The sequence below is a fragment of the Aptenodytes patagonicus genome, chromosome 6, assembly GCF_965638725.1.
Source record: "Aptenodytes patagonicus chromosome 6, bAptPat1.pri.cur, whole genome shotgun sequence".
NCBI classification, from domain to species: Eukaryota; Metazoa; Chordata; class Aves; order Sphenisciformes; family Spheniscidae; genus Aptenodytes; species Aptenodytes patagonicus.
This window is the reverse complement of record NC_134954.1, coordinates 68346381-68365306: the sequence shown is the minus strand read 5'-3', so window position 1 is coordinate 68365306 and position 18926 is coordinate 68346381. Positions and strand designations below refer to the sequence as shown.

General features: G+C 44.6%; 1 protein-coding gene across 2 annotated transcripts in view; it reads right to left on the bottom strand.

Moving 5' to 3' along the window:
- The window catches only part of MGAT5 (alpha-1,6-mannosylglycoprotein 6-beta-N-acetylglucosaminyltransferase), a 144335-nt gene that overhangs the window by 10647 nt on the left and 114762 nt on the right, over positions 1-18926 (bottom strand). For both annotated transcript variants that reach the window (XM_076343067.1, XM_076343068.1), the window contains exons 13-15: positions 11022-11168; positions 3836-3952; positions 2930-3004 (exon numbers count right to left, since the gene is read on the bottom strand). In XM_076343067.1, coding sequence (XP_076199182.1) covers positions 2930-3004; positions 3836-3952; positions 11022-11168 — 339 coding nt within the window. The remainder of the gene's footprint in view (positions 1-2929; positions 3005-3835; positions 3953-11021; positions 11169-18926) is intronic.

Sequence of the window (18926 nt, the reverse complement as noted above, 5' to 3'; positions counted from 1 at the left end):
CACTTCCCTGGGGAGCTTGTTCCAGTGCTTGACCACCCTCTCAGTGAAGAACTTTTTCCCAATATCCATTCTGAACTTCCCCAACGCAGCTCTAAGCCATTCCCTTGAGCCATATTCAAAAAAAATGAGTAATTTTGGAGCATATTTATGGCAGAATAATTTTAACAGCATCTAAAAAACCAGCTTAAAAATAGATAGGTACTATCTATTTTTTACTACTACCAAAGGTACTTTTTAATGAGGTTGTTTCAAAAAGGTCATTTTGCTATTTGGACTTAAGCACCCTGCTTATTCTGTCCTTTTATAAATCAATATTTAAAACACTAGATGCAGGAGGAAATCTATATAGGTTCAAAATCCAATCCAATACTATAACATATACTATATAATACTATGACATATACTAATGTAATATATACAATATAATACTGTAATATTGGATTGGATTCACAGCTACTGCAGGCAGAAGACGAAGTTTTTCAAAGACAGGGAATCACTTGTGAGGCTCCACCATTTGCTGGCGGCTTCAGCTTTTAACATCTCTTAGTTGAAAATTCTTCCCCAAAACTGAGCACAGCCTCCCGTTTCTGGTCCATAGCTTGGTGGGAAGTCTTCCTCAGCTTATGCCACCTTGAAGCACGTCTCAGAGTACCTCACCTTCACAGGTACCAGCACACAGGGCTATGTTTCAGTTTGCTGTCTCTGGCTAGTTTTCCTATCAACCATTAAAAGCAACCAACTAGTATCTTCACCCCAGCCTATCTTGCCCCACAACCCTACATGTATAAGGGCAAAATAAAGAAATGACGTTATGTAAAACAGAAGGTTAAGCTTCACCAGAGACTGCACTTATGTTTGTTTTACCTATAACCACAATTTCAAGGTGAGACAGGCTTAGCCCTGCTGTCAAAGGACGCATCCTCCTCCCTCTGGCTTTTCCTGCTCTTGGCTGAACGTTCTCACCCCACTCTCTTCACCAAGCTCTGATGCGCAGCTGACCCTCTGCTGAGCCAAGTCAGTTTGCTAACCTAGCAGAGCCCTGCCAAAAATATTTTCTGCCGGGTTACCAAGTACTCTGCTTGACCACATCTTTCAAAGTCGGCATGCCTGTTCCATCAGCCCAGCCTGCCTCATCCAACAGCTCCCAAGTTTGCAACAGGGAATCCCGCAGCTGCTTCGGCTGCAGTTGCCTGGCTGCTCCTTTGATGGCAGTGCCAGTTTAAGCAGTCCCGCCCTTTGGTTCCCACCCTACGCTGCCACTCTGCAGAGCTGACACAACTGTTTGTGCAACCACAGAGCAACCAGGATCAAGGGATGGATTCAGCAGATGGCACAGATGCACTTAATAGCCACGCTGGGCTGCTGGCAGGGGCAGTGCACTGGCAGGAAGGAGTAGCTTGGAGTGAAAGCTGGTTTAATCCACGTGAAGGTGGCGCTGCTAAACGTGAAACCACAGCCCACAGTAGTTCTCTTACTTCAGACCCTAAGGACCTTCAGCCCAGCTGTTGGATCTGAAGATTCGGGGAATTCACTAAACCTTTCTTGTGAACACTGTCCTCCCTCCTGACCCTGAGCCAAGGCACCAAAAGGGGAACTCTGGACAACTTTAAATCCTAGTTTAATTGTCCCATAGGATGACTTGTGTGTGAGTGTATCTGGCCCCATCCTCTTCACATTCAAACATCCCCTGAAGACCACACTCTCGTGGCTAATGTACCCCACAACCTCTGAACCAGATCAACTCCATGCATCTTCATTCCTGTTCCAAGCTTGTGCGGCTTTCTCTGTTCTGCCTGCCTCCCACCACAAACTCTTCAAAATAAGGTCTCCACCTTTATTTTTGCTTCATCTGACATGTTAATCAAGCACAGTGCAAAGCACATGCAGCTAATAATGATGCTTGAGCATCCTGGGGGCTGTGAAACAATAATGGCTTTTGACAATTAGTCAAAGCAATGAACAAAATTACACTGCTGTATTTATTTCTGAGAAGCACGCAGCAGAGGCCAGGGCTTAGCCCCTGGGGGAGGCCCAGAGGGGGGAGACAGTTTTGCCCCACAGATGCTATCTCTAGATTGTCTCTTTCTCCCTTACACTGAGCTCCGTTTCCTCCTGTGTTGACAAAAACTCTCAATTACAGCTAACTCAGGCAGAAGAAGCAAAAGAAGCAGAGATACTTTTACAGGCTATGTCATCAATACAGCAGCAAAAAGCTTAAAGTGTTTATTGCCAGGAAACTGGAAATAGCTATGTTATATTAATTACACTTCTGATCTGAAGCCGTGTTATTCTTTATTACTGCCTGTAATACTGTCCTCTTTCAGAAATACAAGTACAGGAGCATGTGCAGTGCTTTTGAAAGAAACCCTAGAAGTTAATTGGCATAACAGAGACACAGGTTATTCCTATCTCTCTTCTGCAGCAGCCAGAACAAAAGGCAGAGCTGGCCGTTGCAACAGATCTGGCCTTGGGCAGAAGTCCAAGCAAACATACAGTTTCTAGAAATCAGGATCCCATGTAAATCCCTGCAGTTTATTACACCAACTCAATACCTTCTGCCGCTCTCAGCTGGCAATAATGCATAGGCACCAAAAGTCCTTTAAGTAACTGGTTTCCAAACCATTTAAAGCTTTATCGATTGAAACTAAATACTTGAAAAATCCACCTAGAGGCTTTAGCCTAAGTGCAGTTCTACCACAAACGTATCTCTATATTTACGTGATACTTCATGATCCACAGATTTTTTGTGTGTACACAGTTAAAGAAGTCACATATACACTGAAAAATTACTTTGCCTTTCTGCTTTGATATAACACCAAGGACTGCACAGCTACTATTTCTACTTGAACAGCAACACTGAGAAGCTTTAAAATGGAGAGTCCTCCCCTCCCAACATAAAACAAAAGTCATCCACAATAACAGTTCATACCTGTCTTTCAATAAATGCATTCACCCTCTGAAGCATTCCTTCACATGTAAATTCATAGGGCAAATAAGGGTCAATCTGTGGAAACATAGTGTGTTAAGGTTAGAAGGTTTTTTGTTTAAATGAACTTTGTGGTGCGCTGTGTGGTAGCAGCTTGCATTCCAAATACTACCATTATAGCTTAAGTAGCAACAATAAATGCAAATAAACTCATTAACAAATCACAATTTCACAAAACCATCAGCAGTTTAAGCTGATTTTTGTTCCTTTGTAACGGCAATAAAAGTTGCTCAGTGATTATCTTTAAGGAAACTCAGGGTATACTGCAAAGTAATAGATATAAAGCTAGCCTGAGACCCTACCGGATTCCAGAGCTTCTGTTTTAACTAAGTTTCAGTTCTAGAGTTGAAGTGAAAAAGAAAACACTGTGACAAAAAAGAATGTGATACCTTTGAAAATTACTTCGATTTTTTTTTCCCCACCGCTTGATGTGCCCTCATTACAATTCCACGCTGTAAGTGCACAAGCACTTCAGTGGGGTTATGTCAAGGCTACAGTATCAGTCAAAGGAGTTGAGCATGCATTTGGACAGCCTGCAATGCTCTAAGAATCAACAAGGAAACTTCCTCACTGAATGCACAGAAAATACAGATTGCTGCATCATTTACATATGAAATTCACATTTCTATACAAATTCACTCACGCTCATTTTTTTCAGATAAAAACCTGAAAATCCAGTACTAAAACATGATAAACAGATACCACAGAGATGTAATAATTTTTTTTTTCCCCAATAGCCTACCAAAGTGCAGCACTCTGCTTTAATTAGACTAACGTTAGGAAGCACTCTACGTGCAGTACACAAAACACCCTCAAGCATTGATGACAAATTGAGGATGCATTTCTCACCTTTTGATTCAAAATTGATTTCACAGCCTTCTCAACTTCAGAAACATCGTTGATGTCTACAGTCCAGACATGGGGCTTCCCAATGTAAACTTCAGCATAGGGATGCTGAGATGTCAACTGAAAGGAAGAAATGATATTGGTAAAAATTAATATGTCAAGATATCCTTCCCTCTCACTCTCTTCATCAGACTTTTTCGACAAAATGCACTAGGATAACGCAAGAATTCAGCTAGAATCTAACAGCGTCATTCCTTCTGGGTTATCTTTCAGATTTTCTGTGTTTAAATTTAGAGAGTGAACTTAGTTGGAAAACTGAAAATCAGGTAATAATGCAGATCACAAGTAACATTTGTGCACCTCTCATTTGTGGCTTTGATCCTCATAGTTGCATCACAGAAGACTTGATGCTTACTGAAATTACTTTTACAACGTGACCCTGCTTCCCCACAGCTCATTCAGAGCAGCCCTGCGTTTTCACAACCTGTAATTGCTACCAGTCCTGGTTAGACCTGCACGACTGGCTTCAAGAGATGCCATCCTTGCCCTGTCTCACCTTCAGACAACATCCTTGCCCTGTCTCTCCTTCAAATTTCAAACATTTCCAAGCTTCTGTGAGTAGTAGTGAATAAAGAATCATTTATATCGCTTAGATGAATTCTGACTCTCGCTGCTGATAGTACAAGAGTGATTTGACCTCAATAAGAGTGTCTACTGGTATTTTACTCACCACTTTCATTCAATATGAATGAAATTCAATAAATAACCAAGCAGATAACTAAGAAAAGCTATATTAGACATTACTTTCAGAACTAGCAGGACGGCACTAAAAGTAATTTTTGTGACAGGCTGCACACGAGTGAGAGGCACATGCAAACGAACACATGGAGAGGAAGCAAAAGCTGCAGAAGAGAGGGAGTGTTTCACAATGGCCTCAGAAGAAAATTGCTTTTTAAATAAATACAACCCCCCCCCTACAGGATAGATTATTTGTAGACAATTTTTATACAGCTGCCTCTTTATGCATGATACAAAGAAAAATCTAGTCAGTGCAAAAGATCTGAAGTAGGAAATGGTATCTGTTGGGAAGAACCTTCTCCTGCACTGGGCATATACCGTACTTGCTTTCTTCCTCAAGTGAATGCAAGAAACTACTTAAAAAAAAATTGGCCTATTGCATTTTGCTTGTGGACAAGACAAACCAGTCTTATAGTTACATACAGGATCAGCTAGCATAAATCTGCGCTCCGAGACCAATGCTCCAGGGGACTCCGTGCAGGCTCCCACCTTTGGTTGCAGGACAGCATGGTGGTGAGGGCTTGTGGACCGGCTGGAAGACTGCAACTGCTGGGCCGGTAACTCAGGATGCTTCTGCACACAGATGGCTTCCGTAGCTGCCTACATTCACTTGCAGCCCACTGCACTGTGCCCCCATCGGCATATTTTAAATTCCTCCAAAAAGTCCAATCCTTCTTGAAGACTGATGTATTCTAACCTTTATTCAATAGTATTTCTACTGCCACTAAAACTGTATGTACTTACAAATTTAGGTTACCGAGACTGAGTTCATAGAATAGAATCATTGAGGTTGGAAAAGACCTCTAAGATCATCGAGTCCAACCGTCAACCCAACACCACCATGCCCACTAAACCATGTCCCTAAGCGCCTCATCTACACGTCTTTTAAATACCTCCAGGGATGGTGACTCAACCACTTCCCTGGGCAGCCTGTTCCAATGTTTAACCGCTCTTTCAGTAAAGACATTTTTCCTTACATCCAATCTAAACCTCCCCTGCCGCAACTTGAGGCCATTTCCTCTCGTCCTATCGCTTGTTACGTGGGAGAAAAGACCAACACCCACCTCGCTACAACCTCCTTTCAGGTAGTTGTAGAGAGCGATGAGGTCTCCCCTCAGCCTCCTTTTCTCCAGGCTAAACAACCCCAGTTCCCTCAGCCGCTCCTCATCAGACTTGTTCTCCAGACCCCTCACCAGCCTCGTTGCCCTTCTCTGGACACGCTCCAGCACCTCGACGTCCTTCTTGTAGTGAGGGGCCCAAAACTGAACACAGTATTCGAGGTGCGGCCTCACCAGTGCCGAGTACAGGGGCACGATCACTTCCCTACTCCTGCTGGCCACACTATTTCTGATACAGGCCAGGATGCCATTGGCCTTCTTGGCCGCCTGGGCACACTGCCGGCTCATGTTCAGCCGGCTGTCGACCAACACCCCCAGGTCGTTTTCCGCCAGGCAGCTTTCCAGCCACTCTTCCCCAAGCCTGTAGCGCTGCATGGGGTTGTTGTGGCCGAAGTGCAGGACCCGGCACTTGGCCTTGTTGAACCTCATCCAGTTGGCCTCGGCCCATCGATCCAGCCTGTCCAGGTCCCTCTGCAGAGCCTTCCTACCCTCGAGCAGATCAACACTCCCGCCCAGCTTGGTGTCGTCTGCAAACTTACTGAGGGAGCACTCAATCCCCTCATCCAGATCATCGATAAAGATATTAAACAAGACCGGCCCCAGTACTGAGCCCTGGGGAACACCGCTCGTGACCGGCCGCCAACTGGATTGAACTCCATTCACCACAACTCTCTGGGCCCGGCTGTCCAGCCAGTTTTTGACCCAGCGCAGAGTCCACCTGTCTAAGCCGTGAGCCGCCAGCTTCTCTAGGAGAATGCTGTGGGAGACAGTGTCAAAGGCCTTGCTGAAGTCCAGGTAGACCACATCCACAGCCTTTCCCTCATCCACTAGGCGGGTCACCTGGTCATAGAAGGAGATCAGGTTGGTCAAGCAGGACCTGCCTTTCATGAATCCGTGCTGGCTAGGCCGGATCCCCTGGTTGTCCCGCTCATGCCTTGTGAGCACCCTCAAGATGAACCGCTCCATAATCTTCCCCGGCACCGAGGTCAGGCTGACAGGCCTGTAGTTCCCCGGATCCTCCTTCCGGCCCTTCTTGTGGATGGGCGTCACATTGTCAAGCCTCCAGTCGTCCGGGACCTCCCCCGTTAACCAGGACTGCTGATAAATGATGGAGAGCGGCTTGGCGAGCACCTCCGCCAGCTCCCTCAGCACTCTCGGGTGGATCCCATCCAGCCCCATAGACTTGTGAGCATCCAGGTGGCATAGCAGGTCATTGACTTCTTCCTCTTGGATTACGGGGGGTTCATCCTGCTCGCCGTCCCCGTCTTCCAGCTCAGGGGGCCGAGAACCCTGAGGATAACTGGTCTGACTGTTAAAGACTGAGGCAAAGAAGGCATTGAGTACCTCAGCCTTTTCCTCATCCTCAGTGACAATGTTGCCCCTTGCATCCAATAAAGGATGGAGATTCTCCTTGGCTCTCTTCTTGTCATTAATATATTTGTAAAAACATTTTTTGTTGTCTTTAACGACAGCGGCCAGATTGCGTTCTAGCTGGGCTTTTGCCTTTCTCATTTCTTCTCTGCACGACCTAACGAGATCCCTGTACTCTTCTTGAGTCGCCTGCCCCTTCTTCCACAAGCGGTAAACTCTCCTTTTTTTCCTGAGTCCCAGCAAGAGCTCCCTGTTCAGCCAGGCCGGTCGTCTTCCCCGCCCGTTCTTCTTACGGCGTACAGGGACAGCCTGCTCCTGCGCCTTTAAGACTTCCTTCTTGAAGAACGTCCAGCCTTCCTGGACCCCTTTGCCCTTCAGGACCGTCTCCCACGGGACTCTCTCAACCAACGTCCTGAACAGGCCAAAGTCCGCCCTCCGGAAGTCCATGGTTGTGGTTTTGCTGCCCCCCCTCCTTACTTCACCAAGAAGCGAGAATTCTATCATTTCATGGTCGCTAAGCCCAAGCCGGCCTCCGACCACCACATCTCCCACCAGTCCTTCTCTGTTTGTAAACAGCAGGTCGAGCGAGGCACCTCCCCTGGTAGGCTCACTTACCAGCTGTGTCAGGAAGTTGTCTTCCACACACTCCAGGAACCTCCTAGACTGCTTCCTCTCTGCCGTGTTGTATTTCCAGCAGACGTCCGGGAAGTTGAAGTCCCCCACGAGAACAAGGGCTAGCGATTGAGAGACTTCTGCCAGCCGCTTATAGAACGCTTCATCCGCCCCTTCATCCTGGTTGGGTGGTCTATAACAGACTCCCAGCAGGATATCTGCCTCATTGGCCTTCCCCCTCATCCTTACCCATAGACACTCAACCGTACCATCATCACAATCGTTGAGCTCTAGACAATCAAAACACTCCCTAACATACAGGGCCACCCCACCTCCTCTCCTTCCTCGCCTGTCCCTTCTGAAGAGTCTATAGCCATCCATTGCAGCACTCCAATCGTGAGAGTCACCCCACCATGTTTCTGTGATGGCGACTAAGTCATATCTCTCCCGCTGCACAATGGCTTCCAGCTCCTCCTGCTTGCCGCCCATGCTGCGTGCATTGGTGTATATGCACTTGAGCTGGGCTATCGATTTCGCCCCCGGCATCGGCATGCCACCCCTAGGCTCATTTCTAGTGAGCCTGGTTTTATCCCCTTCCCCCTTCGAACCTAGTTTAAAGCCCCCTCAGTGAGCCCTGCCAATTCATGAGCCATGATCCTTTTTCCCTTGTGAGACAGCTGGACTCCGTCTGTCACCAGCAGGCCCGGTGCCATGTAAACCTCCCCATGATCAAAAAAGCCAAAATTCCTCCGATGGCACCAGCCCCTGAGCCACGCGTTGATCAGGTGTGTTTTCCTTTAGATGGCAGAAGCTACATTCCTATTGCTTTCAGTAACAACAAAACAACCTTTAAAAATATGAACATAAAACAGTGTTTTAAATTCCACAAAGCTTTAGGAATTATGCCTTAGACCACTCTTTCTCTACCATCTCACACAGACAGATGGCAACATTAAAGCCAGATCTGATCTGGAAGACAAACAACTAAACTTCTCAGACTCGTAGCTGTTTTAAGTATTAAGAATAACTAGCAACATATTTTTATTGCACCGGTTATTCTACATCTATACTCTCAAAAAATATTAAGACTATATATCCTAATACTGAAATGCTTTAATTAGCCGAGGCCTAATGTTTTAGATATTCAGGAGATACTCCCTCTGTCTACAATAAAAATCTGTAAGAATTCTTATAAATAGATTTGGAATTAATTTCTAATCCCAGGTCTTTTTTTTTTTCCTTCCTAAATGCAGAAAATGAAAGAATCTACATCCCACCAAGTACACATTTCAACTAGATTTAGCATACAGTGTTTTCTTTCTTGGGGGGTGGGGCACGACGACATGCAACACGATGCAGAATGGAGAAGAAATAATGGTACAAAACAAGCTGCTTGAAGGTGATTTTTTCTTTTTTTTTCTGGCTCTTTCCCCCAGCAAAATCATGTCCCAAGACAAAACAACTGCTGATCTAAAATGAAAATTGCCATTTCCAGTTTTTGTACAGAGTCTTCACTACAGGACCCCATCTTGGGGGTAGAGGGGAAACAGTTAAACCCCCCCCCCCCCCCCCCAATAAACTCTACCTAGAACAAGAGAAAAATAGTGACTTGCAATGGTTACTTTACAAAAGTACTAAACACAGACTTTACCTTCAAATTGGTCTATGGATAATCAATTCACAGAACTACACAAGCTTTTTTTGCTCTCTTTTAACACTTGAAAACACTGAGAGAAGGATTTAAGGACTTTCTTAATCCCAAAGAACCAGCACACGGATTACTGGCAATCAGATCTAAATGCAGTTGTGAAAACCAGTTAGAGAAAAGGTTACTCTTAGGATAGATCAGCAGAGCATGTGAACGCAGCAATATTCGTGAGGAATGTTCATTATATTGTTTTGTACTAAAGCAGTCAATAGGGATTATTTTTCTGTGCAATTCAGGTGCACAGCATTTCTCTTAGTGCTGACACATGCCAGCGGGATTTAGCATGGCATTCCAAGCACTAAAATTCCTACTAAAGAGTTAAGTGGGTGCAGATTATTTACTGAGCCTGACCAGTTATACTGTCTGGGCACAGAACAACTGGAAACAAGACAGTTGAGTGACCCACAGAAGAAAAGCTTTGAAAGGTGCCAAGCCCAAGGAGAAAGTTTAAACAGATTTTTTTTTCCCTTATTGCTATCTCCTTTGTTAGCTATGCAAGCTGTGAGAACGGGCGAGTTTGAACTCACGTCCTGTACAAGCTGAATGTACAAGCTGAAAGGCAGTTACAGTCCTGGATCATAAAATCATGAGGAATTTATGTTCCTGGTTTAAAATGGCAAACTGTCTTTTGCTTATAAACTAGCTGGCGCCGCCCAGTACGCAATTTATATAGCCCAAGCATAACTTGAATTGGGAAATATGGCTGTGCAAAGTTCTCATCATCTAAGTGTTACCAGAGAGCTTTCCCTTCAGATAAGTATGTACAGAAAATATGCATACACACCTATGACCAAGCCATGGTCACAGGCAAAAGTGCTAACGTCAGAAATGGCTACATGACTGTTAAATGCTTGCAAGCGGTTTAGGCTGAATTTTACCTACACCTAAGAAGAAAAAGATTCTAAAGTCAGTGCCAGGATGAGGGGCTAGCTTACTTAGCCTCATTTTTCTCTTACTAGAGTCTAAACACACTGGCTGTTTTGAAAGCTTGAGGTTTGCTCTTCCTGTTCTCTTAAAGAGTCAGCTCTCCAAATGTCTTCAGTGTTTAACCACAAACACGGTGGGCTGTGACCATTAATACCTTAGCTCAACAGTGCCTTGAGCAGATCTTTTCTGGAGAAAAAAACCAATATCCCAAAACACACAGAACCACCCACAAATGGCATTTTTATAATTTACTTAAACACCTATTTACTTCCTACACAGTACACAGTAATGTTTGTTTCTTCAACAAAATAAAACCGCTTTCAAATGACAAATCATGTACCAGATGACATGATCTATTCCTGGGCAGAACATCCGGTTTTCAAGTGAAACTTCAGTTTATGACCTATCAATAAGAATTAGCAGAATGTACATATAGGCAAAGCTAGAGGTAAAGCTTAACAGTATGTGAATGAAAAATTTTGATTATCCTGTAAAAATAAGGACTGATAATCCCCATTGATGGCAAAAGAAAATGACAGTTGCACACCTTTTGCAATAAACTGTGAACATTTATGCTATTTTCCTGTATTGTGTTACTAAAAAGAAATCCACAATCATTTTCAATAAAGAAGTTACCAAGATTGATAAAGCTTACCTCTCGGAGTGTAGGCTTGCCTTTGAAAAATTCTGTGTTTTTGCTACTTTTTGGTGGGTTAAATCTTAAATTTAGAAAAGCACATCCATTAGCGATAGCCTCTAAAGGAGCCGGCCCTTCATATGGAAATCCAAGACCAACGAAGAGCTGAAAAACAGAAAACAAGGACTATCTTAATTTTTGTTCTTTACAAAAACTGAAAGCTAAAAGCTAACTTAAAATAAACAATAATGCATTCTAAATGTACCAGCCTAAAAAAAAAATGTAACTTTAAGAAGAAAATGAGAGAAATTCAGCAGCTCACCCCCTCCTACCCAAGCAGTAATGGAATGTCCTGTAAAACACATTTGACAATAACCTTCTGTAATGAGCCGAGGTGGTTTTTCATGGAGCTGAGGCAACAACGGACCCTTTCAGTTAGTTTTGGGGGAAAAAAAAGTCATTTGGTGATTTGACTGGTGTTGAAATGAAACGGCTGGGGCTCTTCTGCAGGTACAGGTTTTACTGCAGCAACCTCACGGAACAGCTACACTGCTGTTTCCCCTCTCTCCCACACCAGCTAACCTGCTGGTTTTGCCAATATGAACACGCTCCTGCCAAACTGATTAAGTCTTCTAATTAAAACGGTAGATGGCAGCAAACACCAGCTGAAGACACTGTACCTAGGCAGCAAGAGCTTGCATAGGATTAAGAGGGTTCAATGCCTCCAAGGTAAATTGAAGGAGGAAAAATGCATCACAAAGCTATTCCTACATCAGTTGAGATTACAGGTGCTCTAGAAAAGGCAGTGCTTTTCTCCAATGTAAAGAAATTGAATATTTTTTCAGAGTTGTCTGGCTTTTATTTGGATCTTGACCCCTTTCCTGGCCCAACATAATCAAAACCCCTGAATTAAATATAGGATTCTTCATCTTTATTTGAAAGTCTGTGTATAATGGGAGAATTACAAGCTCTAATTCATAACAGCAATTTCTCAGCACTGCTGAATGACTTAGTGTGTGTATATATATAGCTACTGCTTTTTTCAAGAAAATAAAGAGCAATCTTCGTTAACTGTTAGGATCCTGTATTCAGGACATACGTATTCGAAGAGGTCAAATTATACTATTCTGCATTAAATTTTCTGCAACATGGAAGTGAATCCTAGCAACAGAAGATTCAAAACTGAAGGCCCTTTCCAGGAGCTGATCTTAACATTGATGCATAAACCTGTAGTCAGTATTGTCGTGCACAGGCATTGCAGCATCAATCCTCTCCGACCCATGGCAACAACGGTATAAATTCTGACTTGGCTCATTTTAAAAAGAAAGTTAACACTTCTCAGCATAGCTGAGGACATACAATTTTCACTGCACAGAGCTGAATATTGTTAGTTCAGTTTTCAATTTTCAGGTTAAAAAAGTCACCTACTTGCAAAAAGTTTCTCAGCTATCTCACAGATTTAAATCTTACAGGAAACTCTCCAGTGGCTTATATAAAAAACATCTGAAGGACTATCTCCACTAAAGCTAGATTATGTAAATTTGGTTTTTATATATGACGTAAGATACGTTACCTTTTAGTCAGAAAAAATACATACTAAATTTCATCTCAAAAGAGGCTTAATTTAAAGAAAGGTAATCTCTTGAAAACAATGAATTACGGGCATGAAACCATTTCATGCAATCTGCACACATAATGTTATTTATTTAAAACTACTCCTTAGTTCAGGCAGAAAACCAGCTGAGAACCAGCAATTAAAACCATCTGAAGTATCAATTCTCCTATGATGCTGTGTTTGTCTGTTATGTAGAGAATGCTGGTTTGTTTGCTTCATTTTTCACTTTTTTAATAAACTGCTGCTGTGCACTGCTGAACAGTTCTGTGTCTGACTGGTCCATTTATTTAGGAGGAAGCTCCACGGGGAAAGAAACATGGTTTTATGTTTTGACAGCGCAGAGCACACTGTCAGCACTTAATCTATAATAAATAGCCTACCACCTGTTTCGCATCCATTTTCCAACCTTACCTCTAAGCAGCACCATACCTTTGAAGAAAGAAAGAAGGATGTGTCTGATCGCTAGAACAGTGCATGTGTGTGTGCGCTGCCTGTTGGCCTGAGGTTGCAGCCTGGCTCACAGCTGCCCGCGGCCCGCCCAGCTCCTTCTTTCAACCCTCCAAAATCTTCTATCCCTCTCTATCACATTGTCTTCACCAGATCAGCTGAAATGCCTAAACTGAATCTAGACCCTGCTCCTGAAAATTGCCCTTTATTAATGTTCCTTGGTTAGGGAGCTAGTATTTTTGTATGGGATAAAGAGCAAAACTGAGGAATATCTTAATTGCCTCAAGGAAGTCACCTTCATTATGATTCAAAAAGCAAGCACTAGAGAACACAGGTCATTTCTGTAACTCATTCTTATAACGCTCTAATTTGCTAATCCTTTGAATTACATGCAGCTTGTTATTTCCAGAAAGGCTAAAACAATCTGTCAAGGTACTTCCTAAAAGCATGTAACCAATGCTGCAAGTTGCTAATTGAAAAAGAAGTAGGAAAAAAAAAGTAGAAATAAGACAACAATTTTCAGGTACCAGTGAAGCAAGCATCCATCCTCAGTACAGCTGAGGCTGTCTGGAAGACAAGCCTCTCTCCCTCAAAACAGTAAAGATTTCAAACGCTACTTTGTGATATAAATGTACACTGTTGCCTCCACCACATAAGGTGCTGACTATGGCTTTTAGGGTACTGTCTTACCGGACGTTATGTCTGGTAACACAGTCCACCATGGAGAGGCACCTTCACCCTATGGCTGAAGATCTATAATGTGAAACTCTAAATTTGACAACATTGGTAATCTAACTGTGGGTACACATGGTTCAAAAATGTTAGCCCTGATCTTGCTTTGTTAGCTGCAGCGGAATTGCTATGCAGAGTAGAATTCCTTTATGCTTTACTGGTTGATTAGTGCTTGAAACCATTTCATTTCCTGTATATGAGCATTTTTCTCACCTTTCAAATGGTTTTGAAAGCCAGAACCATTACTTTTCAACGAGAGGGCTTTAAACTAGGTTCGAAGGGGGAAGGGGATAAAACCAGGCTCCCTAGAGATGAGCCTAGGGTAATGACCTACCAATGCTGGGGGTGAAATCAATAGCCCAGCTCAAGTACATCTACACCAATGCACGCAGCATGGGCGGCAAACAGGAGGAGCTGGAAGCCATTGTGCAGCGGGAGAGATATGACTTAGTCGCCATCACAGAAACATGGTGGGGTGACTCTCATGACTGGAGTGCTGCAATGGATGGCTATAGACTCTTCAGAAGGGACAGGCGAGGAAGGACAGGAGGTGGGGTGGCCCTGTATGTTAGGGAGTGTTTCAATTGTCTAGAGCTCAATGATTGTGATGATGATACGGTCAAGTGTTTATGGGTAAGGATGAGGGGGGAGGCCAACGAGGCAGATATCCTGCTGGGAGTCTGTTGCAGACCACCCAACCAGGATGAAGAGGCGGATGAAGCGTTCTACAAGTGGCTGGCAGAAGTCTCACAATCACCAGCCCTTGTTCTCGTGGGGGACTTCAACTTCCTGGACGTCTGCTGGAAATACAACATGGCAGAGAGGAAGCAGTCTAGGAGGTTCCTGGAGTGTGTGGAAGACAACTTCCTGACACAGCTGGTAAGTGAGCCTACCAGGGGAGGTGCCTCGCTCGACCTGCTGTTTACAAACAGAGAAGGACTGGTGGGAGATGTGGTGGTCGGAGGCTGTCTTGGGCTTAGCGACCATGAAATGATAAGAATTCTCCATTCTCGGTGAAGTAAGGAGGGGGGGCAGCAAAACCGCAACCATGGACTTCCGGAGGGCGGACTTTGGCCTGTTCAGGACGCTGGTTGAGAGAGTCCCTTGGGAGACAGTCCTGAAGGGCAAAGGGGTCCAGGAAGGCTGGACGTTCTTCAAGAAGGAAGTCTTAAAGGCGCAGGAGCAGGATGTCCCCGTACGCTGTAAGAAGAACGGGCGGGGAAGACGACCGCCTGGCTGAACGGGGAGCTCTTGCTGGGACTCAGGAAAAAAAGGAGAGTTTACCGCTTGTGGAAGAAGGGGCAGGCGACTCAAGAAGAGTACAGGGATCTCGTTAGGTCGTGCAGAGAAGAAATGAGAAAGGCAAAAGCCCAGCTAGAACGCAATCTGGCCACTGTCGTTAGAGACAACAAAAAATGTTTTTACAAATATATTAATGACAAGAAGAGAGCCAAGGAGAATCTCCATCCTTTATTGGATGCGGGGGGCAACATTGTCACTGAGGATGAGGAAAAGGCTGAGGTACTCAATGCCTTCTTTGCCTCAGTCTTTAACAGTCAGACCAGTTATCCTCAGGGTACTCAGCCCCCTGAGCTGCAAGACAGGGACGGCGGGCAGGATGAACCCCCCCATAATCCAAGAGGAAGCAGTTAACGACCTACTATGCCACCTGGATGCTCACAAGTCTATGGGGCCAGATGGGATCCACCCGAGAGTGCTGAGGGAGCTGGCAGAGGAGCTCGCCAAGCCACTCTCCATCATTTATCGGCAGTCCTGGTTAACGGGGGAGGTCCCGGACGACTGGAGGCTTGACAATGTGACGCCCATCTACAAGAAGGGCCAGAAGGAGGATCCGGGGAACTACAGGCCTGTCAGCCTGACCTCGGTGCCGGGGAAGATTATGGAGCAGTTCACCTTGAGGGTGCTTACAAGACATGTGCGGGACAACCAGGGGATCAGGCCCAGCCTGCACAGGTTCATGAAAGGCAGGTCTTGCTTGACCAACCTGATCTCCTTCTATGACCAGGTGACCCGCCTAGTGGATGAGGGAAAGGCTGTGGATGTGGTCTACCTGGACTTCAGTAAGGCCTTTGACACCGTCTCCCACAGCATTCTCCTGGAGAAGCTGGCGGCTCACGGCTTAGACAGGTGTACTCTGCGCTGGGTCAAAAACTGGCTGGACGGCCGGGCCCAGAGAGTTGTGGTGAATGGAGTTCAATCCAGTTGGCGGCCGGTCACGAGCGGTGTTCCCCAGGGCTCAGTACTGGGGCTGGTCTTGTTCAATACCTTTATTGATGATCTGGATGAGGGGATTGAGTGCTCCCTCAGTAAGTTTGCAGACGACACCAAGTTGGGCGGGAGTGTTGATCTGCTCGAGGGTAGGAAGGCTCTGCAGAGGGACCTGGACAGGCTGGATCGATGGGCCGAGGCCAACTGGATGAGATTCAACAAGGTCAAGTGCCGGGTCCTGCACTTCGGCCACAACAACCCCATGCAGTGCTACAGGCTTGGGGAAGAGTGGCTGGAAAGCTGCCTGGCTGAAAAGGACCTGGGGGTACTGGTTGACAGCCGGCTGAACATGAGCCGGCAGTGTGCCCAGGCGGCCAAGAAGGCCAATGGCATCCTGGCCTGTATCAGAAATAGTGTGGCCAGCAGGAGTAGGGAAGTGATCGTGCCCCTGTACTCGGCACTGGTGAGGCCGCACCTCGAATACTGTGTTCAGTTTTGGGCCCCTCACTACAAGAAGGACGTCGAGGTGCTGGAGCGTGTCCAGAGAAGGGCAACGAGGCTGGTGAGGGGTCTGGAGAACAAGTGTTATGAGGAGCGGCTGAGGGAACGGGGGTTGTTTAGCCTGGAGAAAAGGAGGCTGAGGGGAGACCTCATCGCTCTCTACAACTACCTGAAAGGAGGTTGTAGCAAGGTGGGTGTCGGTCTCTTCTCCCAAGTAACTAGTGATAGGACGAGAGGAAATGGCCTCAAGTTGTGCCAGGGGAGGTTTAGATTGGACATGAGGAAAAATGTCTTTACTGAAAGAGTGGTTAAACATTGGAACAGGCTGCCCAGGGAAGTGGTTGAGTCACCATCCCTGGAGGTATTTAAAAGACGTGTAGATGAGGCGCTTAGGGACATGGTTTAGTGGGCATGGTGGTGTTGGGTTGACGGTTGGACTCGATGATCTTAGAGGTCTTTTCCAACCTTAGTGATTGTATGATTTTCATACACCACTTTGAGTGTGGCACATGCCACAGTAGGCTCTGTATGCTAATGCCCCATATGACAAGATGGAGTCAGGAGGAGTTTACATCTAAAAGTTTACCAAAGTTTACATAAAAGTACATCTAAAGGAGATAACAGCAAGTAAATACAGATGTAAAATGATGATGATAACAGTGGTGTGGGTTTTTTTAAAAACCACTTCCTTGTTTGCAAGGTCTGCTACCCAGGTGTGTCTGTGCCTGTCGGTCTGCACGAATCACAAAAGGGGATTCATATCTGCCATCTCACTTGCCCAACTTGAGTAAAGCAGGTGCTGAAACCCCCAAGCAGGAATACTTTCGTTTTCATAAGAAAGGCTCCTCAGGAACCTTTTCTACCTTTGCAGTGAACTGAACCCCTGGTTTGGAATTTCAGGCTTTAGAGTTGGCCACCTAGCATCAGACCAGCCAAGTCACCATTCTTTCCTGACTACAATGTAAGCAGTCCTTTCATGGTGTAGTAGCTAAGTGGAAACTTCTCTCGGATAAGGAGTGCTCACAACCACTCCCGTGAAAAAAGTGTGGTTTTGTTTTATTTTTTGGAAACCACTGATTTTCAGTTGACACTAGGCAATTTATTTGTGGAGTTTACAGCACCAGACTGGACTATTATTAAAATGAGTACTTGAACAAACAGTCTTTCTAAAGTATAGCCAAAAGTATAGAATAAGGAGTGAATGTTTTACTTCGCTGACTGTAATTCTGACTAGCTGAATATTTAAGAAAAAAATTTCATATTCCAGAGACTAAATGCTATAGTTCCATGAACACAAGTGTTTATTGTCTCCTCTCCCCTTTCTAACATTACTGCACTTTATCTAATTTATTCTGTTGGGTTGGTAGGTTTATCACCACTTTTGTATGTCTCCTTACTGAACTTATATATTCTCTTCTGAACTACAGAAAGAGAAGTGTAGCAAAGGCTGTTGTTAACTATCTTGACACATTTTTCTCATGAATATAAAATACTTTCTGGAAAAGTCAATCGTTTTGTGATTGAAATAATTTTAGAATAGAATCACTAGTTAAATGTCTTTTCAGCTGGTTTTGGGAAGCGTGTGGAAGTAAAAAATATATTACTTCATAAAAGGCAATATGGAAAAAAAGAAAGTTTGTTTTGCTATTTCTGCTTATCCAACATTGCAACGGGATTTTTCCCCAAACTGTCTAAACAGGGTGTTGCTCCTACTTTTATTAATCACCATTCAGAAATTGTAAATTCCACTTAGTAGAAGAATTTGGATTCCCTCAAAAATTCACAGTGACTCGAAGTAAAAAGTTGCATCTGAAACTTCCTTGAAAGGAGGAATATTTCTCAAAAATTCAGTACTGGTTCTTCCAAGAGTCTGGTCCAACTCCTCCAGCTGCCCACTTGGCAAGAAGCCACGTAAGTTGGCAGGAAGGCTGCCAGCTCGCCTACCCTATTTTCCTCTGATGTGATGAATGGCTTTACATCTTCTCATTAGGAACCGTTGACATGTCTCGTTTTTGTCATGCACTACACAGCTGAACTAGCCATGATGAATCTCAAACAGCCCACTCCTGCTTGGAAAACACACTTATTCTGAAATGCATTGCTTTATAATACACACCACAATGAAATGGCAGCTGCATGCTTTTGAGAATGACTGTGTCCTATACCAGCTAGTGCAGAGAGACCAAATATATTTTGGGAATGCAAAGCTCTGATCAAGAATCATGACTGAGCCGTCACCTATCAGTATTCTGCCGTCTAAGGGCAAAATGAAGCAGTGCAACATAAACTGACACTTCTGAGTACACTGAACTGTGTGCTATGTTAAATTATTATTTAGCTCTGACTTTCTGAACACTAGATCATTTGTCAGCTGACCTAACAAAAACTTGTTAACACAA